Here is a 23,456-nt window from a genome sequence, read left to right on the forward strand (position 1 = left end):
TTGTTACATCTAGTCTTGGACTTAGATTGGTCACATCTAGTCTTAGACTTAGATTGTTACATCTAGTCTTAGACTTACATTGTTACATCTAGTCTTAGACTTAGATTGTTACATCTAGTCTTAGACTTACATTGTTACAACTAGTCTTGGACTTAGATTGGTCACATCTAGTCTTAGACTTAGATTGTTACATCTAGTCTTAGACTTACATTGTTACATCTAGTCTTAGACTTAGATTGTTACATCTAGTCTTAGACTTACATTGTTACAACTAGTCTTAGACTCAGATTGTTACATCTAGTCTTAGACTTAGATTGTTACATCTAGTCTTATACTTAGATTGTTACATCTAGTCTTAGACTTACATTGTTACATCTAGTCTTAGACTTAGATTGTTACATCTAGTCTTAGACTTAGATTGTTACATCTAGTCTTAGACTTAGATTGTTACATCTAGTCTTAAACTTATATTGTTATATCTAGTCGTAGACTTAGATTGTTACATCTAGTCTTAGACTTAGATTGTTACATCTAGTCTTAGACTTAGATTGTTACATCTAGTCTTAGACTTAGATTGTTACATCTAGTCTTAGACTTAGATTGTTACATCTAGTCTTAGACTTACATTGTTACATCTAGTCTTAGACTTAAATTGGTCACATCTAGTTGTAGACTTAGATTGTTACATCTAGTCTTAGACTTAGATTGTTACATCTAGTCTTAGACTTAGATTGTTACATCTAGTCTTAGACTTAGATTGTTACATCAAGTCTTAGACTTAGATAGTTACATCTAATCTTAGACTTAGATTGTTACCTAGTCTTAGACTTAGATTGTTACAACTAGCCTTAGACTTAGATTGGTCACATCTAGTCTTAGACTTAGATTGTTACATCTAGTCTTAGACTTAGATTGTTACAACTAGTCTTAGACTTAGATTGTTACATCTAGTCTTAGACTTAGATTGTTACATCTAGTCTTAGATTTAGATTGTTACATCTAGCCTTAGACTTAGATTGGTCACATCTAGTCTTAGACTAAGATTGGTCACATCTAGTCTTAGACTAAGATTGGTCGCATCTAGTCTCAGACTAAGATTGGTCACATCTAGTCTTAGACTTAGATTAGTCACATCTAGTCTTAGACTTAGATCGTTACATCTAGTCTTAGACTTAGATTGGTCAGACCTAGTCTTAGACTTCGATTGGTAGTGGCTGGTGCCAAAATCCCAAATATTTATACTCCAAAACCAGGAGTGTGTGCCTGGGCAAGGATGGGTTTGCCCTATGGTAGTGAGGAAAAACTACTGTTTTAATGCAAACAAGCAATCCTAACTGTCGAAGCCAATGACAGTTGTCGAAGTGTGTTATACATTAGCTATTTTTTTTGTCATTGGCTTTGACAGTTAGGATTGCTTGTTTTGCATCAAAACCGTAGTTTTTCTCACTATGACAGGGCGAAACCATCCTTAGCCAGGCACACCCTCCTGGTTTTGGAGTATAAACATTTGGGGTTTTGGCACCAGCCGCTAGACTAGATGGGACCAATCTAAGTCTAAGACTAGGTGTGACCAATCTAAGTCTAAGACTAGGTGTGACCAATCTAAGTCCAAGACTAGATGTGACTAATCTAAGTCTAAGACTAAATGTAACCAGTCTAATCTAAGACTAGATGTGACCAATCTAAGTCCAAGACTAGATGTGACCAATCTAAGAGTAAGACTAGATGTGACCAATCTAAGTCCAGGACTAGATCTGACCAATTTTCACTTTCGCTTATCCCGACCAGACGGTTCGAATGGAAACTTTTGTTGTTTTTCATATTTTATAGCCTGTATTCCTAGTGTTTGATGATAACAATGTCTATTCTCCTACCAGGATCTGTCCAGCGAGCAGACTTGTTCTCACAATCTTTCCTCTGAAGTCCAACGTCTAAACCAGGATCTCCAAAAAGCTCAAAATGAACTAAAAAGTGCAACGGACACCCTCAAGCGACCACGGGAGTCGACCACACGCTCTCTGGACGAAAGCGGACCTCGTCTCCAGTTGGGAACGAAAAGGGATTGTAGTCCAAATTCGGAGCCTTCAAGCATGGATGCCTCTCAGTCCCCTGAAGACCACACAAGTCAGGACCTGGCTGTGACCGCCCAGGAGTCCACAGAGAGCCCGCTCAGTCCCAGGTGGTTAGAGCTGGAAAAAGAGGTGTGTAAATGAATTTGAGCATTGAATGGTGTGTGTGTGTTTGTGTTCTTGTATTTCTACCCTTCTTGAGACATGAAGAAGGAAAAGTATCTTCCATATGAGGAGGTGTGAACAAGTGATGACATAAATCATGGTCCCAATAACATTGCATCTAATAGGCAGCCAAATACTAGAGTCCGTGAACATTGCTCCAAAGTCAGGATTTTCTTTGTTGATTTAATGTGCATACAAAAGTAAACATTGCCAGGTGCAAAGGCAGCAATATATGATCAAACAAGACGGCAGCTAAAGAAGGACTTCCCGATTCATCCCCGAAAAAACCCGCCAGGTAAACAGCTGATTTTACCACTTCCGGTGGTGACGTACGACAACCCATATGTGACCGTAGGATGAACTAATACACTACGCTACTAAGACTATAGTGGCCATGAACAGTTAGCTTCTACAGCCGGGTTGCCCAAAGTGCGGCACAGGGGCCATCTGTGGTCCGTGACTCCTTTGTAGCCGGCCTTAAGCACATTACTAAATACAAAAAAATAGAGATCTCATTTGCAACCACTGGTGGGGACATCTATCAAAATGAGGGTGGTCCCGAAAAGGGAGGGATTTTTCAAATTGACTGTGTGTCGCTTTTAAAAGTGTTCCCCCTCTGGCGTACTTGCCAACCTTGAGACCTCCGATATCGGGAGGTTGGGGGTGGGAGTGGGTGGGGGTGGGGGTGGGGGGCGGGGTAGGGGCGGGGGCGTGGTTGGGGCGGGGGCGTGGTTAAGAGGAGAGTATATTTACAGCTAGAATTCACCAACTCAAGTATTTCATATATATATATATATATATATATATATATATATATATATATATATATATATATATATATATATATATATATATATATATATATATATATATATATATATATATATATATATATATATATATGTATATATTTATTTTATTATACATATAAATAAAATAAATACTTGAATTTCTGTGTTCCGGAGGCTATCCAGTAGATGGCAGCATTGTCCTGTTTAACTTCTCCGTTCATGACTGAGTATATCATTTCGGCCACCGTGTTCAATGGAGAAGTCTGTTCTACAAAATGTACAGGCAACATAATTACATACCCCTTCCCCTTCCAACTGTCCTGGATGAACTGAAATTCTTGTTTCCATTCGTTTTGGAACTTGCAAGCGTATTTCTTCATCTTGCTCGTGGACGGCGTCGCCATGTCTGTAACTTCCTCATTCTTCTGCTTCGTGTCCTTGTTGTGTGCGCAGTTGTGCACTCTACTCTCTAGAAGCCCTAGATGTTATGACGTCATTGGGCAGGCAAGCTGTTGATATTGTGGGAAAGCGGACGTGAGAACAGGCTGTCCCCACTCAGGTCCGCATTGAGCTGGAGGGGGCGTGGCCTCCAGCTCCGGCTGAATACCGGGAGTTTGTCGGGAGAGGCGCTGAATACCGGGATTCTCCCGCTAAAAACGGGAGGGTTGGCAAGTATGCCCTGTGGTCAACATATGAAATAACAAGTGTGTGTAAACATTTTGAAGTGCTCCCCTTCTGGTCAACATATGTAATAACTGTGTGTAAGAAATTGAAATGCGCCCCCTTTGGCCAAAATGTATTAAAAAAAATAAATAAATATGTATATAGAGACATACTGTAATAACTTGAAGTAAATAATGAAGATTAAAAATCAATTACAAACAAACAAAAAAATTAACTAAAAGCTGTCTTTTTCTTACAATGTGTCGACCTTTTTCTTATAAAACTGAAACCGAATTTTCAGTATTTTTTCTGTTTCTGTAATACTGCAATATTTTCTCGTAAAATTAGTACTTTTGAATGCAAAATTGTGACATTTGTCGTAAAAAATTCTGACTCATCACAATATTGCCAATTTTATGTTGTGAAATACTGACATTTTTTTGAGTAAAATTATGACTTTTGTCGTCATTTTGCCGAGTAAAATTCCGATTGTTATAATATAATTGCCAAAATGTTAAAGTTTTCTTATAAAAATTGTGACTTTTGTCGAGTAAAATTATGACTCTTTTCGCAACATTGCCAAAATTTTAAGCTTTAAGCTCTTAAGCGACTGTTATTGAGTAAAATTCCGACTTTTATCATAATATTGCACAGTTGTTCAGTTTTTCTTGTAAAATTTTGACTTGCGTTGAGTAAAATGAGGACTTTTATTATAATACTGCCAAAATTCTAAGTTTTTCTTGTGAAATTGTGACCTTCTTCTTGTGAAATTCCGATTATTTTTCACAACAAGCTTTTTTATATTTGCATAGTATGTATATATTATTAATGTTGTAAATACACTTCTTTATATATCTAGAGAGGGTGGTCTCAAGGGGGTAACAAATACAAGAACGCGCGTGTGTGTGTGTGTGTGTGTGTGTGTGTGTGTGTGTGTGTGTGTGTGTGTGTGTGTGTGTGTGGATCTTATCTGCAGGACGTCTGCGTTGTTTAGGGGAAGGAAATGATCCATATTAGGTGGAAACTCTTTGCCAGAGGGCTTCTCCACTCACAATAGTGCCCACTTGGTGATTGTGAAGCGTTATTTGCAGACACTTTATCTGGCCATCACTTCCTATAAAGTCACCTCAGCCACTCTTCATCCTCCTTATCTCAGTTTTTTCCCTCTCGCTTTACCTTTTTTTTTTTTTTTTTTCTTTTTTCCGCCCTCCTCTCTGCCAGAGACATTTCTCCGTGACAAAAACTCAGACCATAGAACCTGTGTGGACATCAAGGTCGGGGACTTTGTTGGTGGTGGGAAGAGGTTGTACAAACCCCGTTTCCATATGAGTTGGGAAATTGTGTTAGATGTAAATATAAACAGAATACAATGATTTGCAAATCACTTTCAACCCATATTCAGTTGAATGCACTACAAAGACAACATATTTGATGTTCAAACTCATAAACTTTTTTTTTTTTTGCAAATAATAATTAACTTAGCATTTCATGGCTGCAACACGTGCCAAAGTAGTTGGGAAAGGGCATGTTCACCACTGTGTTACATGGCCTTTCCTTTTAACAACACTCAGTAAAGGTTTGGGAACTGAGGAGACACATTTTTGAAGCTTCTCAGGTGGAATTCTTTCCCATTCTTGCTTGATGTACAGCTTAAGTTGTTCAACAGTCCGGGGGTCTCCGTTGTGCTATTTTAGGCTTCATAATGCGCCACACATTTTCAATGGGAGACAGGTCTGGACTACAGTCAGGCCAGTCTAGTACCCGCACTCTTTTACTATGAAGCCACGTTGATGTAACACGTGGCTTGGCATTGTCTTGCTGAAATAAGCAGGGGCGTCCATGCGAACGTTGCTTGGATGGCAACATATGTTGCTCCAAAACCTGTATGTACCTTTCAGCATTAATGGCGCCTTCACAGATGTGTAAGTTACCCATGTCTTGGGCACTAATACACCCCCATACCATCACACATGCTGGCTTTTACACTTTGCGCCTATAACAATCCGGATGGTTCTTTTCCTCTTTGGTCCGGAGGACACGACGACCACAGTTTCCAAAAACAATTTGAAATGTGGACTCGTCAGACCACAGAACACTTTTCCACTTCGTATCAGTCCATCTTAGATGAGCTCAGGCCCAGCGAAGCCGACGGCGTTTCTGGGTGTTGTTGATAAACGGTTTTCGCCTTGCATAGGAGAGTTTTAACTTGCACTTACAGATGTAGCGACCAACTGTAATTACTGACAGTGGGTTTCTGAAGTGTTCCTGAGCCCATGTGGTGATATCCTTTACACACTGATGTCGCTTGTTGATGCAGTACAGCCTGAGGGATGGAAGGTCACGGGCTTAGCTGCTTACGTGCAGTGATTTCTCCAGATTCTCTGAACCCTTTGATGATATTACGGAGCGTAGATGGTGAAATCCCTAAATTCCTTGCAATAGCTGGTTGAGAAAGGTTTTTCTTAAACTGTTCAACAATTTGCTCACGCATTTGTTGACAAAGTGGTGACCCTCGCCCCATCCTTGTTTGTGAATGACTGAGCATTTCATGGAATCTACTTTTATACCCAATCATGGCACCCACCTGTTCCCAATTTGCCTGTTCACCTGTGGGATGTTCCAAATAAGTGTTTGATGAGCATTCCTCAACTTTATCAGTATTTATTGCCACCTTTCCCAACTTCTTTGTCACGTGTTGCTGGCATCAAATTCTAAAGTTAATGATTATTTGCAACAACAAAAAAAAAGTTTATCAGTTTGAACATCAAATATGTTGTCTTTGTAGCATATTCAACTGAATATGGGTTGAAAAGGATTTGCAGATCATTGCATTCCGTTTATATTTACATCTAACACAATTTCCCAACTCATATGGAAACAGGGTTTGTAGTTCCGACACGGGTATTAAAGATAAGCAAAGTGATGCAAAAATATTCCAAAATGGAAAAGAGAGCAGGTGCCAAGCTGAGGTTTTTGTGTTTTGCAAATTTGGGTAACAAGCGCCACGTTTTTCCTTGCCTTGGGAGCTTTAGCTAATTATGGTTTATTCATTTAGAAAGCCAATTCTACATGTGTCACTCATGCTTTAATTGGATTATTGTGCTGGTGGAAAGACTCCAGTTGTAATTGCACACATTTGGGAAGTGGCATACATTTATTTAAAAAGTTAGGCGTGCAGTTGTGTAGAAAAAAAAAAAAACTATTACTTTGCTGGCTTTCACACCACGTGGTGGCGCCGTTATCAAACCACAAAGTTTGACTTGAAATTTCTCACACAGCCCGACGTGCTCTACAAAACACATGCTGTACTTTTGGGGGCGTTGAGCCAGGTCACCATGAGATTTGGACATCCATCCAGCAAAACGTCTTTGATTATACAAACCCCAAAAACTAGTGAAGTTGTCAAAAAGAGAATACAATGATTTGCTATTTTTTTCCAACTTATATTCAATTGAATAGACTGCAAAGACGAGATACTTAACGTTCAAACTGGAAAACGTCGTTATTTTTGGCAAATATTAGCTCATTTGGGATTTGATGCCTGCAACATGTTTCAAAAAAAGCTGGCACAAGTGGCAAAAAAGAGTGAGAAAGTGGAGAAATGCTCATCAAAGACTTAGTTGGAACATCCCACAGGTGAACAGGCTAATTGGGAACAGGTGGGTGCCGTGATTGCGTATAAAAGCAGCGTCCATGAAATGTTTAGTCGTTCACAAACGAGGACGGGGCGAGGGTCGCCACTTTGTCAACAAACGCCTGAGCAAATAGTTGAAGAACAACATTTCTCAACCAGCTATTGCAAGGAATTTAGGGATTTCACCATCTACGCTCCGTAATATCATCAAAAGGTTCAGAGAATCTGGAGAAATCACTGCACGTAAGCCATGATATTACGCACCTTGAAACCCTCAGGCGGTACGGCATGAAAAAGCCACATCGGTGTGTAAAGGATATCACCACATGGGCTCAGGAACACTTCAGAAACCCACTGTCAGTAACTACAGTTGGTCGCTACATCTGTAAGTGCAAGTTAGAACTCTACTATGCAAAGCCAAAGCCATTTATCAACAACACCCAGAAACGCTTCGCTAAGATGAACTGATGCAAAGTGGAAAAGTGGTCTGACGAGTCCACATTTCAAATTGTTTTTTTTTGAAACTGTGGACGTGGTGTCCTCTGGACCAATGAGGAAAAGAACCATCCAAATTGTTCTAGGCGCAAAGTGTAAAAGGCAGCATGTGTGATGGTATGGGGGTGTATTAGTGCCCAAGACATGGGTAACTTACACATCTGTGAAGGCGCCATATAATGCTGAAAGGTACATACAGCTTTTGGAGCAGCATATGTTGTTGTCGTGGACGCCCCTGCTTATTTCAGCAAGACGATGCCATTGAATATGAAGGCTAAAATATGAGAAGGGAGACTGTTGAACAACTTAAGCTGTACATCAAGCAAGAGTGGGAAATAATTCCACTTCAAAAATGTGTCTCCTCAGTTCCCAAACCTTTACTGAGTGTTGTTAAAAGGAAAGGCCATGTAACACAGTGGTAAAAATGCATTTTTTTGCAATGTGTTGCTGCCATTACATTCTAAGTTCATGATTATTTGCAAAAAAATAATAAATACCATGAAATATCTTGTCTTTGCAGTCTATTCAATTGAATATAAGTTGAAAAGGATTTGTTGTATTCTCTTTTTATTGACCATTTACCCAACGTGACAACTTCACTGCTTTTAGGCTTTGGTAAAAGTTGAGGATGTCACGTTTTCCAAAGCATTTTGACCACAAAAGGCCTGTCATTGTTTCCACAAGTCTACATGTGTTTTTGGCAGGGAAATGGTGATGCAATATTTACCTTCTCTCTCCTCCCTCCCACCCCCACACTTGCATCACACCCGTGTCAGAGAGCCGTGGCGCAGGCAGGACAGGAGGCGTTGTTGTCTCGCCTGTGCCAGTCCCAGGAGGCCTGCCAGCACCTGAGGGAGCAGCTGGAGGCGCTGCGTCGACACTCGCTCGGCCTGCAGGACTCGTGTACGCGCCTGCAGACGCTCAACACTCAGCTACAGGTGACACCACACGGGGGACACAGTCGGGTACAGGCGTGGTCACAATGAGCAAAAAGCAGACAGGTGCTTGTACAAACCCCGTTTCCATATGAGTTGGGAAATTGTGTTAGATGTAAATATAAACGAAATACAATGATTTGCAAATCATTTTCAACCCATATTCAGTTGAATATGCTACAAAGACAACATATTTGATGTTCAAACTGATAAACATTTTTTTTTTTTGGCAAATTATCATTAACTTTAGAATTTGATGCCAGCAACACGTGACAAAGAAGTTGGGAAAGGTGGCAATATATACTGATAAAGTTGAGGAATGCTCATCAAACACTTATTTGGAACATCCCACAGGTGAACAGGCAAAATGGGAACAGGTGGGTGCCATGATTGGGTATAAAAGTAGATTCCATGAAATGCTCAGTCATTCACAAACAAGGATGGGGCGAGGGTCACCACTTTGTCAACAAATGCCTGAGCAAATTGTTGAACAGTTTAAGAAAAACCTTTCTCAACCAGCTATTGCAAGGAATTTAGGGATTTCACCATCTACGCTCCGTAATATCATCAAAGGGTTCAGAGAATCTGGAGAAATCACTGCACGTAAGCAGCTAAGCCCGTGACCTTCCATCCCTCAGGCTGTACTGCATCAACAAGCGACATCGGTGTGTAAAGGATATCACCACATGGGCTCAGGAACACTTCAGAAACCCACTGTCAGTAACTACAGTTGGTCGCTACATCTGTAAGTGCAAGTTAAAACTCTCCTACGCAAGGCGAAAACCGTTTATCAACAACACCCAGAAACGCCGTCGGCTTCGCTGGGCCTGAGCTCATCTAAGATGGACTGATACAAAGTGGAAAAGTGTTCTGCGGCAGACCAAGGACCAGATGGGGGGATTACATCTCCTCTCTGGCCTGGGAACGCTTCGGGATTCCCCAGGAGGAAGTCGCAAATGTTGCTCTGGAGAGGGAAGTCTGGGGGTCTTTGCTGGAGCTGCTGTCCCCGCGACCCGATTCCGGATAAGCGGTTGAAGATGGATGGATGGTCTGACGAGTCCACATTTCAAATTGTTTTTGGAAACTGTGGACGTCGTGTCCTCCGGACGAAAGAGGAAAAGAACCATAAGGCGCAAAGTGTAAAAGCCAGCATGTGTGATGGTATGGGGGTGTATTAGTGCCCAAGACATGGGTAACTTACACATCTGTGAAGGCGCCATTAATGCTGAAAGGTACATACAGGTTTTGGAGCAACATTTGTTGCCATCCAAGCAACGTTACCATGGACGCCCCTGCTTATTTCAGCAAGACAATGCCAAGCCACGTGTTCCAGCAACGTGGCTTCATAGTAAAAGAGTGCGGGTACTAGACTGGCCTGCCTGTAGTCCAGACCTGTCTCCCGTTAAAAATGTGTGGCGCATTATGAAGCCTAAAATAGCACAAGGGAGACCCCCGGACTGTTGAACAACTTAAGCTGTACATCAAGCAAGAATGGAAAGAATTCCACCTGAGAAGCTTCAAAAATGTGTCTCCTCAGTTCCCAAACCTTTACTGAGTGTTGTTAAAAGGAAAGGCCATGTAACACAGTGGTGAACATGCCCTTTCCCAACTACTTTGGCACGTGTTGCAGCCATGAAATTCTAAGTTAATTATTATTTGCAGATTTTTTTTTTTTTTTATGAGTTTGAACATCAAATATGTTGTCTTTGTAGTGCATTCAACTGAATATGGGTTGAAAATGATCCGTTTATATTTACATCTAACACAATTTCCCAACTCATATGGAAACATATGAGTTGAGACATTGACATTGTCATGTCTTTCATAATTAATGTGAACGATAGGCAAAATTAAAAAAAGTAAAAAAATGCCGTTCCCCTTTAAGGCATCAAATTAGATGATTTGTCACATAATGCACCAAATTGTTATAATTATTATTATTTTTTGAATAGCAGCACCCACATTCTGTTACTAACTTTTGCAATATGCAATATGTTATTATTGGTGCGTCCAAGTTATTACATGATGAGGTAAAAATGTATGACACTGTTGCATATTGCACCATTATTACATAATGTGGCGTTACAAGTAAACAGTTTCCCTATTTGCAGCGTTCAGGTATCAAAGTGGCACCTGTTGAACAGTCTGCACTGATACTTTTATTTTGAAGTACTCCCAAGTACCCACTTCCTTCGTCGAGAGGCACTCAAGACTTCCGTGAAAGTAGATACTTGTCCTCACTCCGAGGTATTCCGTCTATTCCTCTCCGCACAGGTGGAACAAGCCACTCTGAACTCCCAGCATGCAGCGGCGCTGGCGCGCTCCGGCGAGAGCGAGGCCAGGTGTGCGGCGCTGCGGGCCGAGTCCGAGGTGTGGTCACGGGAGCGGGAGGAGTCGGCGGCCAGGACGGAGGCCCTGAGGCGGGACCACGAGAGGATGATGGCGCTGCAGCAGCGTCAGGAGGCGGAGCTCGAGGAACTCCTGGACAAACACTCCCGCTTACGCGGCGTCCACCGCAGCCTGGAGGCGCTGCACAGAGAACTGGAGGGCAGGTGATGACGTCCAATCAGATCTCTCCAATACGTGGTGGTCAAAATCATGTCATGGCTGTCTTGACTTTACAATCATTACAACTCTTAATTTTTTGTGATAGAGTAATTGGAGCACATAATTCAGCTAAATGTGTTGGTTTTCTGACATGGACTTGTTTCTTCAGCATTGTCCACAGTCAGGACTTTGGGAAGGCCATTCTAAAACCTTCATTCTAGCCTGATTCAGGCATTTCTTTACCACTTTTGAGGTGTGTTTGGGGTCATTGTCCTGTTGGAACACCCAACTGCGCCCAAGACCCAACCTCCGGGCTGATGATTTTAGCTTGTCCTGAAGAATTTGGAGGTCATTGTCACATTTACTCTCTGTAAAGCAGCAGTTCCATTGGCAGCAAAACAGTCCCAGCGCATAACACTACCACCACCCTGCTTGTCACGTGGCGGTCGCGTCTTACTGCGGGGTTCGTTCTCTCAGGATGCAGACGGACCGCTCCTGCCAAAGCGTGTAGGTAGGAACATGGTTTAATCTTCGTAAATCCTAACACATACACAAAACACTAAGCAAACCAAAGGGCTGCGTGCCGATCACACGTGAAGCTAAGGTACAAATTTGGAGGTCATTGTCACATTTACTCTCTGTAAAGCAGCAGTTCCATTGGCAGCAAAACAGTCCCAGCGCATAACACTACCACCACCATGCTTGTCACGTGGCGGTCGCGTCTTACTGCGGGGTTCGTTCTCTCAGGATGCAGACGGACCGCTCCTGCCAAAGCGTGTAGGTAGGAACATGGTTTAATCTTCGTAAATCCTAACACATACACAAAACACTAAGCAAACCAAAGGGCTGCGTGCCAATCACACGTGAAGCTAAGGTACAAATTTGGAGGTCATTGTCACATTTACTCTCTGTAAAGCAGCAGTTCCATTGGCAGCAAAACAGTCCCAGCGCATAACACTACCACCACCATGCTTGTCACGTGGTGGTCGCATCTTACTGCGGGGTTCGTTCTCTCAGGATGTAGACGGACCGCTCCTGACAAAGCGTGTAGGTAGGAACATGGTTTAATCTGCGTAAATCATAACACATACACAAAACACTAAGCAAACCAAAGGGCTGCGTGCCGATCACACGTGAAGCTAAGGTACAAATTTGGAGGTCATTGTCACATTTACTCTCTGTAAAGCAGCAGTTCCATTGGCAGCAAAACAGTCCCAGCGCATAACACTACCACCACCATGCTTGTCACGTGGTGGTCGCATCTTACTGCGGGGTTCGTTCTCTCAGGATGCAGACGGACCGCTCCTGACAAAGCGTGTAGGTAGGAACATGGTTTAATCTTCGTAAATCCTAACACATACACAAAACACTAAGCAAACCAAAGGGCTGCGTGCCAATCACACGTGAAGCTAAGGTACAAATTTGGAGGTCATTGTCACATTTACTCTCTGTAAAGCAGCAGTTCCATTGGCAGCAAAACAGTCCCAGCGCATAACACTACCACCACCATGCTTGTCACGTGGCGGCCGCATCTTACTGCGGGGTTCGTTCTCTCACGATGCAGACGGACCGCTCCTGACAAAGCGTGTAGGTAGGAACATGGTTTAATCTTCGTAAATCCTAACACATACACAAAACACTAAGCAAACCAAAGGCTGCGTGCCAATCACACGTGAAGCTAAGGTACAAATTTGGAGGTCATTGTCACATTTACTCTCTGTAAAGCAGCAGTTCCATTGGCAGCAAAACAGTCCCAGCGCATAACACTACCACCACCATGCTTGTCACGTGGCGGCCGCATCTTACTGCGGGGTTCGTTCTCTCACGATGCAGCCGGACCGCTCCTGACAAAGCGTGTAGGTAGGAACATGGTTTAATCTTCGTAAATCCTAACACATACACAAAACACTAAGCAAACCAAAGGGCTGTGTGCCGATCACACGTGAAGCTAAGGTACAAATTTGGAGGTCATTGTCACATTTACTCTCTGTAAAGCAGCAGTTCCATTGGCAGCAAAACAGTCCCAGCGCATAACACTACCACCACCATGGTTGTCACGTGGTGGTCGCATCTGACTGCGGGGTTCGTTCTCTCAGGATGCAGACGGACCGCTCCTGACAAAGCATGTAGGTAGAAACATGGTTTAATCTTCGTAAATCCTAACACATACACAAAACACTAAGGAAACCAAAGGGCTGCGTGCCGATCACACGTGAAGCTAAGGTACAAATTTGGAGGTCATTGTCACATTACTCTCTGTAAAGCAGCAGTTCCATTGGCAGCAAAACAGTCCCAGCGCATAACACTACCACCACCATGCTTGTCACGTGGCGGTCGCATCTTACTGCGGGGTTCGTTCTCTCAGGATGCAGACGGACCGCTCCTGACAAAGCATGTATGTAGGAACATGGTTTAATCTTCGTAAATCCTAACACATACACAAAACACTAAGCAAACCAAAGGGCTGCGTGCCGATCACACGTGAAGCTAAGGTACAAATTTGGAGGTCATTGTCACATTTACTCTCTGTAAAGCAGCAGTTCCATTGGCAGAAAAACAGTCCCAGCGCATAATACTACCACCACCATGTTTGTCACGTGGTGGCCGCATCTTACTGCGGGGTTCGTTCTCTCAGGATGCAGACGGACCGCTCCTGACAAAGCGTGTAGGTAGGAACCACCAGTCACAACATCAGCCACCCCCCTGCACCAGACCCAGCAGCCACGGGCGCCCACACCAGAAACAAACGGCAGCAGAAACAGCAGCCGCAACACCCCCAGACAGCCAGCACCACCCAATCAAATCAAAGCGATAAAAAAAAAACCACGACCGGCAACCACACACCAACAGGATCACGGAGACCAGCCAGCGCCGGCCCGCCAGCAAGCCCAAATGCCAACACGCAAACAAGAGACACCGACACCCCCCGCCCCCACCAAAAGACCCCACCACCCCAACCCAAACCCGCACAAACACACCACCGCCCAAACAACCGAGACACAGCATCCAGACCAGACACGGGCGCTGCGCCGCCACCACATCTAGTCACCAACAGAGACCCCACAGCGCAAGGTCTGGCCACACGGGCACGGACCCCACCCAACAGGAAGCGAGACCCGCGTGACGCCACACACAAATAAATAATAAGATTAAACAAAAATAATAATAATAATTAAAAAAAAAATAAAAATAAAAATACAAATACAAATTAAATTAAATTAAAATTAAAAATAACAAACAAAAATAAATAGATACAATAAAAATAAAATAAAATAAAGTAAGTAAATAATTAAAAAAATAAAATAAAATAATACTAATACCACCACCACCATGCTTGTCACGTGGTGGTCGCATCTTACTGCGGGGTTCGTTCTCTCAGGATGCAGACGGACCGCTCCTGACAAAGCGTGTAGGTAGGAACATGGTTTAATCTTCGTAAATCCTAACACATACACAAAACACTAAGCAAACCAAAGGGCTGCGTGCCGATCACACGTGAAACTAAGGTACAAATTTGGAGGTCATTGTCACATTTACTCTCTGTAAAGCAGCAGTTCCATTGGCAGCAAAACAGTCCCAGCGCATAACACTACCACCACCATGCTTGTCACGTGGCGGTCGCGTCTTACTGCAGTGTTCGTTCTCTCAGGATGCAGACGGACCACTCCTGACAAAGCGTGTAGGTAGGAACATGGTTTAATCTTCGTAAATCCTAACACATATACAAAACACTAAGCAAACCAAAGGGCTGCGTGCCGATCACACGTGAAGCTAAGGTACAAATTTGGAGGTCATTGTCACATTTACTCTCTGTAAAGCAGCAGTTCCATTGGCAGCAAAACAGTCCCAGCGCATAACACTACCACCACCATGCTTGTCACGTGGTGGTCGCATCTTACTGCGGGGTTCGTTCTCTCAGGATGCAGACGGACCGCTCCTGACAAAGCATGTAGGTAGGAACATGGTTTAATCTTCGTAAATCATAACACATACACAAAACACTAAGCAAACCAAAGGGCTGCGTGCCGATCACACGTGAAGCTAAGGTACAAATTTGGAGGTCATTGTCACATTTACTGTCTGTAAAGCAGCAGTTCCATTGGCAGCAAAACAGTCCCAGCGCATAATACTACCAACACCATGCTTGTCACGTGGCAGTCGCATCTTACTGCGGGGTTCGTTCTCTCAGGATGCAGACGGACTGCTCCTGACAAAGCGTGTAGGTAGGAACATGGTTTAATCTTCGTAAATCATAACACATACACAAAACACTAAGCAAATCAAAGGGCTGCGTGCCGATCACACGTGAAGCTAAGGTACAAATTTGGAGGTCATTGTCACATTTACTCTCTGTAAAGCAGCAGTTCCATTGGCAGCAAAACAGTCCCAGCGCATAACACTACCACCACCATGCTTGTCACGTGGCGGTCGCATCTTACTGCGGGGTTCGTTCTCTCAGGATGCAGACGGACCGCTCCTGACAAAGCGTGTAGGTAGGAACATGGTTTAATCTTCGTAAATCCTAACACATACACAAAACACTAAGCAAACCAAAGGCCTGCGTGCCGATCACACGTGAAGCTAAGGTACAAAGACACATAGAAAAGAGAAATAACCCTACGGGCCTGTTGCAAATAGCAAACAATGAAGCCAGACAGAGGGTGGCGAGCTCTCTGATTAGTGCTCGACAGCGGGTGAGCGTGCCGACCACTAATCAGGGGCAGGTGAACCCAATTAATACCCATGGAAACCAAAACAAACCCAAACAGGAACTAAGGGAGTCCAAAACTAACAGAACATGACTAAACAAAACATGATACGGGCCACGGATCATGACAATGCTTGACGGTAGGCATGGTGTTCCTGGGATTAAAGGCCTCACCTTTTCTCCTCCAGACATATTGCTGGGTATTGTGGCCAAACAGCTCCATTTTTGTTCCACCTTTCCTCCAGAAGGTCTTATCTTTGTCCATGTGATGTCAGATGAGACAAAAATGGAGCTGTTTGGCCACAATACCCAGCAATATGTGTGGAGGAGAAAAGGTGAGGCCTTTAATCCCAGGAGCACCATGCCTACCGCCAAGCATGGTGGTGGTAGTATTATGCTCTGGGCCTGTTTTGCTGCCAATGGAACTGCTGCTTTAAATGGGACAATGAAAAAGGAGGATTAGCTCCAAATTCTTCAGGACAAGCTAAAATCATCAGCCCGCAGGTAGGGTATAGGGCGCAGTTGGGTACGTACACTTTTGACCACCGCTGTATCTGCAGTTTCCGCCAGTTTCCGTTTTTTTTTTTTTTTTTTTTTTAACCCTCATTTTCTCCTGCCAGGCTGTGTTTACAGTTTATCTAAAAGTGTGTGTGTGTGGTGTGATGTGCAGCCACAAAGAGCTGCTGGACGCTAAGAGCCAGCTGGAGGAGAGAGAGCGAGAGATGAAAAGGGCGAGAGAGGAGATGGAAGCTGAAGCCCAGCACAGATTGGAAAGCGAGCGAGAGCTGGAGAGGCTGAAGGAAGACGGCGAGAGGTGACTAGACCGCCATTAAGCGCCCGTCAGGTGCAAATGTAATGAGTTAGTTGTCACAATCAAATTGATACAACTGATTGCTAATGATACAACAATGTGGTGTAATTGAACTAATAGCAGGCCTTTAGACGGCTCACTTAAAAGACGTACTAATCAGCGACTATTAAACCAATCAATGAGTTTTGTTTGGGCTGGTCAAACTTTCTGCTGAAATATTACTAAAAAGTCGTTTGGAAAATTAATGTGTTTTAAAGTGGAACTGCACTTTTCTTTTTAAATGTCGCCTATCGTTCACAATCATTATAAAAGATACGATGACAGATGTATTTTGAAAAAAAAAAGTCTATATTCTAAATATTCAATAAATGCGATCAAAAGTCTGCCTACAATGGAGTTTATGGTCGTCGCTCTATTCCGCCTATAAAAGCTCTTAAAAACACCTCCATTAAGGTTTTATATACATGATGTAAATATATATGTAATGTAGTAACATTCATAATAACATGTAATATATACATGAAGTAAGTATACATGTTATGTAGTAACATTCATAATAACATGTAATATATACATGATGTAAGTATACATGTAATGTAGTAACATTCATAACAACATGTAATACATACATGTAAGTATACATGTCATGTAGTAACATTCATAATAACATGTAATATATACATGATGTAAGTATATATGTCATGTAGTAACATTCATAATAACATGTAATATAAACATGATGTAAGTATATATGTAGTATCTAGTAACATTCATAATAACATGTAATATATACATGATATAAGTATATATGTCATGTAGTAACATTCATAATAACATGTAATATAAACATAATGTAAGTATATATGTAGTATCTAGTAACATTCATAATAACATGTAATATATACATGGTGTAAGTATATATGTCATGTAGTAACATTCATAATAACATGTAATATATACATGATGTAATTATATATGTAGTATCTAGTAACATTCATAATAACATGTAATATATACATGATGTAAGTATATATGTCATGTAGTAACATTCATAATAACATGTAATATATACACGATGTAAGTATATATGTCATGTAGTAACATTCATAATAACATGTAATATATACATGATGTAAGTATATATGTCATGTAGTAACATTCATAATAACATGTAATATAAACATGATGTAAGTATATATGTAGTATCTAGTAACATTCATAATAACATGTAATATATACATGATGTAAGTATTTATGTATTATAGTAACATTCATAATAACATGTAATGTATACATGATGTAAGTATATATTTAATTTAGTAACATTCATAATAACATGTAATATATGCATGATGTAAGTATATATGTCATGTAGTAACATTCATAATAACATGTAATATATACATGATGTAAGTATATATGTCATGTAGTAACATCATAATAACATTTAATATATACATGATGTAAGTATATATGTCATGTAGTAACATTCATAATAACATGTAATATATACATGATGTAAGTATATATGTCATGTAGTAACATTCATAATAACATGTAATATATACATGATGTAAGTATATATGTCATGTAGTAACATTCATAATAACATGTAATATATACATGATGTAAGTATATGTGTCATGTAGTAACATTCATAATAACATGTAATATAAACATGATGTAAGTATATAAGTAGTATTTAGTAACATTCATAATAACATGTAATAAATACATGATGTAAGTATATATGTCATGTAGTAACATTCATAATAACATGTAATATAGACATAATGTAATTATATATGTAGTATCTAGTAACATTCATAATAACATGTAATATATACATGATGTAAGTATATATGTCATGTAATAACATTCATAATAACATGTAATATATACATGATGTAAGTATATATGTCATGTAGTAACATTCATAATTACATGTAATATATACATGATGTAAGTATATATGTCATGTAGTAACATTCATAATAACATGTAATATAAACATGATGTAAGTATATATGTAGTATCTAGTAACATTCATAATAACATGTAATATATACATGATGTAAGTATATATGTAGTATCTAGTAACATTCATAATAACATGTAATATATACATGATGTACGTATATATGTCATGTAGTAACATTCATAATAACATGTAATATATACATGATGTAAGTATATATGTCATGTAGTAACATTCATAATAACATGTAATATATACATGATGTAAGTATATATGTCATGTAGTAACATTCATAATAACATGTAATATATACATGATGTAAGTATATATGTCATATAGTAACATTCATAATAACATGTAATATATACATGATGTAAGTATATATGTCATGTAGTAACATTCATAATAACATGTAATATATACATGATGTAAGTATATATGTCATATAGTAACATTCATAATAACATGTAATATATACATGATGTAAGTATACATGTCATGTAGTAACATTCATAATAACATGTAATATATACATGATGTAAGTATATATGTCATATAGTAACATTCATAATAACATGTAATATATACATGATGTAAGTATATATGTCATGTAGTAACATTCATAATAACATGTAATATATACATGATGTAAGTATATATGTCATATAGTAACATTCATAATAACATGTAATATATACATGATGTAAGTATACATGTCATGTAGTAACATTCATAATAACATGTAATATATACATGATGTAAGTATATATGTCATATAGTAACATTCATAATAACATGTAATATATACATGATGTAAGTATATATGTCATGTAGTAACATTCATAATAACATGTAATATATACATGATGTAAGTATATATGTAGTATCTAGTAACATTCATAATAACATGTAATATATACATGATGTAAGTATATATGTCATGTAGTAACATTCATAATAACATGTAATATATACATGATGTAAGTATATATGTCATGTAGTAACATTCATAATAACATGTAATATATACATGATGTAAGTATATATGTCATGTAGTAACAGGCACATTAATAATAACATTCAATATTTATGTATTTTGATCATTCTAAACATTCATTTAAAAAACGCATCACAACGTTCGCTTTTTTTCAACTACATCTCTGATTTCTACTCATTGCAGCCAACAAACAAATTAAAACATCACTTACTGTACAATGTCTGCTGTCATTAGGATGCCGACTGAGAGAATATTGTCATAGTCCTGTTTTAGATGAAGAATGGCTCATAATCCTCACGAAGAAAAGCGTCTTTTTCGTGTCGTTCATGCTATTCCCGGGTCTAAATTGGCTGTCAAAGTGTACCAACTTGTCAGGATACGTCCTCATCCTTCTACTATCCAGGTGAGAGGCATGATTCATGATGTAGAATAAACTTTCACGAGCAAAGGAAGCAGCAGACCACTCGACGATCACAAATGTTTGTATGCAAATTACGTAATTAAGGGCGTTCACATATGCATATTGGGGAAACAAGAGCGTGTTGATATGCAAATTATGATAGACACGCACGCGCTAACCATTTGGCATTCGGCAACTTAAGAACAGCAGGTGGGAACAATTTGGCCGTTTAAAAACATGTCATGAATTAAGGGTGTTTACCTATGCAAATTATGGAATTAAGGGCGTTTACATATGTATATTGGGGAAACAAGGGCGTGTTTGTATGCAAATTATGATAGACACGCACACGCTAACCATTTGGCATTCAGAAACTTAAGAACAGCAGGTGGGAAGAATTTGGCCGTTTAAGAACACGTCATGAATTAAGGGTGTTTACCTATGCAAATTACGGAATTAAGGGCGTTTACATATACATATTGGGGAAACAAGGGCGTGTTTGTATGCAAATTATGATAGACATGCACACGCTAACCATTCGGCATTCAGCAACTTAAGAACAGCAGGTGGGAACAATTTGGCCGTTTAAGAACACATCATGAATTAAGAGTGTTTACCTATGCAAATTACGGAATTAAGGGCGTTTACATATGCATATTGGGGAAACAAGGGCGTGTTTATATGCAAATTATGATAGACACGCACGCGCTAACCAATTGGCATTCAGAAACTTAAGAACAGCAGGTGGGAACAATTTGGCCATTTAATAACACGTCATGAATTAAGGGCGTTTACCTATGCAAATTACGGAATTAAGGGTGTTTGCATATGTATATTGGGGAAACAAGGGCGTGTTTGTATGCAAATTATGATAGACACGCACGCGCTAACCATTTGGCATTCAGCAACTTAAGAACAGCAGGTGGGAACAATTTGGCCGTTTAAGAACAGCAGGTGGGAACAATTTGGCCGTTTAAGAAAAAGTCATGAATTAAGGGCGTTTACCTATGCAAATTACGGAATTAAGGGCGTTTACATATGCATATTGGGGAAACAAGGGCGTGTTTATATGCAAATTATGATAGACACGCACGCGCTAACCATTTGGCTTTCGGCAACTTAAGAACAGCAGGTGGGAACAATTTGGCCGTTTAAGAACACGTCATGAATTAAGGGTGTTTACCTATGCAAATTACGGAATTAAGGTCGTTTACATATGCATATTGGGGAAACAAGGGCGTGTTTATATGCAAATTATGATAGACACGCACGCGCTAACCAATTGGCATTCAGCAACTTAAGAACAGCAGGTGGGAACAATTTGGCCGTTTAATAACACGTCATGAATTAAGGGCGTTTACCTATGCAAATTACGGAATGAAGGGTGTTTACATATGTATATTGGGGAAACAAGGGCGTGTTTGTATGCAAATTGTGATAGACACGCACGCGCTAACCATTTGGCATTCAGCAACTTAAGAACAGCAGGTGGGAACAATTTGGCCATTTAAGAACACGTCATGAATTAAGGGTGTTTACCTATGCAAATTACGGAATTAAGGGCGTTTACATATGCATATTGGGGAAACAAGGGCGTGTTTATATGCAAATTATGATAGACATGCACGCGCTAACCATTCGGCATTCAGCAACTTAAGAACAGCAGGTGGGAACAATTTGGCCGTTTAAGAACACGTCATGAATTTTAATGGACTCCTCTGAGGAAATCACTTCGAAAGAAAGACAAGAGGAAAAGTTAGGAAGTTATTGCTGATGAAACGTGTGTGGATGAAACGCATGTTCACTGAGACAAGGTTTGTACAACAAAACGCATTTTTATTCGATCCGCGGCTCGTAAATGGACAAGTTTGTACAATAAGAGGTTTGCGAATCAGGTGCAATGACAGCCCCTCATTTCTTTGGCCTTGCTCATGGGTGAGCAGTGTCCAGGGATCAAAAAAGCAGTCGCAATATCTACAATCATCAAATTGCTGAACATTTTGGGTGAGAATCATGAGATAATGATGACAACCACATAGTGCTTCAGATGTCACCTGTCACAGCATCTTTTTGATCCTGCGATAATCACGCACGATAACAACTTCTGTACATGTCGGCATGTGCTCTATTTCATCCTAAAAGCTCTGAAGAGACACTGGGAAGATAAAATAATCTTGGGCTGGTGTTTATTTACTACGGAATATTGCAAAGGTTCCCCACTGTGAACATTAGATCTCACTGGAGTGTTGATGCGGCAGATGATTGCTTGCTTCAATAAACATTCCCAGGCCATAGTTTCAAAGTACATCCTGCACATTAATCATTTCTTTTCCATGTCCCATCGTAAGAAGTATGTAGCTGTGTGGCTCGTTATGTTGCGTAATATTATAATAATGGATTTCATTTAGCCAGACCTTGATCCAAAGCACACTGCGGGACATGAGGAATGAGCAAAGCTCTTGACTGTGTGTTTGTGTGTGTGTGTGTGTGTGTGTTGTTGTACTTCTACCCTTCTTGAGACACCAAGAAGGAAAAGTACCTTCCATATGAGGAGGTGTGAACAAGTTAGGACCCAAACCATGGTCCATTGCATCTAATAGAGAGCCAAATACTAGAGTCCGTGAACATTGCTCCAAAGTCGGGATTTTTTGTTGATTTAATGTGCATACAAAAGTAAACATTGACAGCTGCAAAGGCAGCAATATATGATCAAACAAGACGGCAGCTAAAGAAGGACTTCCCTAGTCATCCCCGAAAAACACCCGCCAGGCGAACAGCTGATTTTACCACTTCCGGTGGTGACGTAAGACAACCCATATGTGAGCATAGGATGAACTAATACACTACGCTACTAAGACTATAGTGGCTATTAACAGTTAGCTTCTGCAGTAAAATTATGACTTTTTTCATTATTTTGCCAAGTGAAATTCCCAATTGTTATAATTTTGCAAAATGTAAAAGTTCTCTTATAAAATTGTGACTTTTGTTGAGTAAAATTACGACTTTTTTCATAAAATTGCCAAAATGTTAAGCTTTTCCTGTAAAATTGCGACTGTTATTGAGTAAAATTCCAACTTTTATCATAACATTGCACAAATGTTCAGTTTTCTTGTAAAATTTTGACTTGTGTTGAGACTTTTATTATAATACTGCCAAAATTCCAAGTTTTTCTTGTGAAATTCCAACTAATTTTTCACAACAAGCTTTTTTATGTTTGCATAGTATGTATATATTATTAATGTTGTAAATACACTTCTTTATAT

At 40.1% G+C, this 23,456-nt stretch overlaps 1 protein-coding gene across 3 annotated transcripts in view; it reads left to right on the plus strand.

Moving 5' to 3' along the window:
- The window catches only part of ccdc88b (coiled-coil domain containing 88B), a 174,192-nt gene that overhangs the window by 112,597 nt on the left and 38,139 nt on the right, over nt 1-23,456 (plus strand). For all 3 annotated transcript variants that reach the window (XM_062043422.1, XM_062043421.1, XM_062043423.1), the window contains 4 exons: nt 1,878-2,201; nt 8,594-8,755; nt 11,027-11,304; nt 16,678-16,821. In XM_062043422.1, coding sequence (XP_061899406.1) covers nt 1,878-2,201; nt 8,594-8,755; nt 11,027-11,304; nt 16,678-16,821 — 908 coding nt within the window. The remainder of the gene's footprint in view (nt 1-1,877; nt 2,202-8,593; nt 8,756-11,026; nt 11,305-16,677; nt 16,822-23,456) is intronic.

The sequence above is a fragment of the Entelurus aequoreus genome, linkage group LG04 (genome assembly GCF_033978785.1).
Source record: "Entelurus aequoreus isolate RoL-2023_Sb linkage group LG04, RoL_Eaeq_v1.1, whole genome shotgun sequence".
Lineage (NCBI taxonomy): Eukaryota > Metazoa > Chordata > Actinopteri > Syngnathiformes > Syngnathidae > Entelurus > Entelurus aequoreus.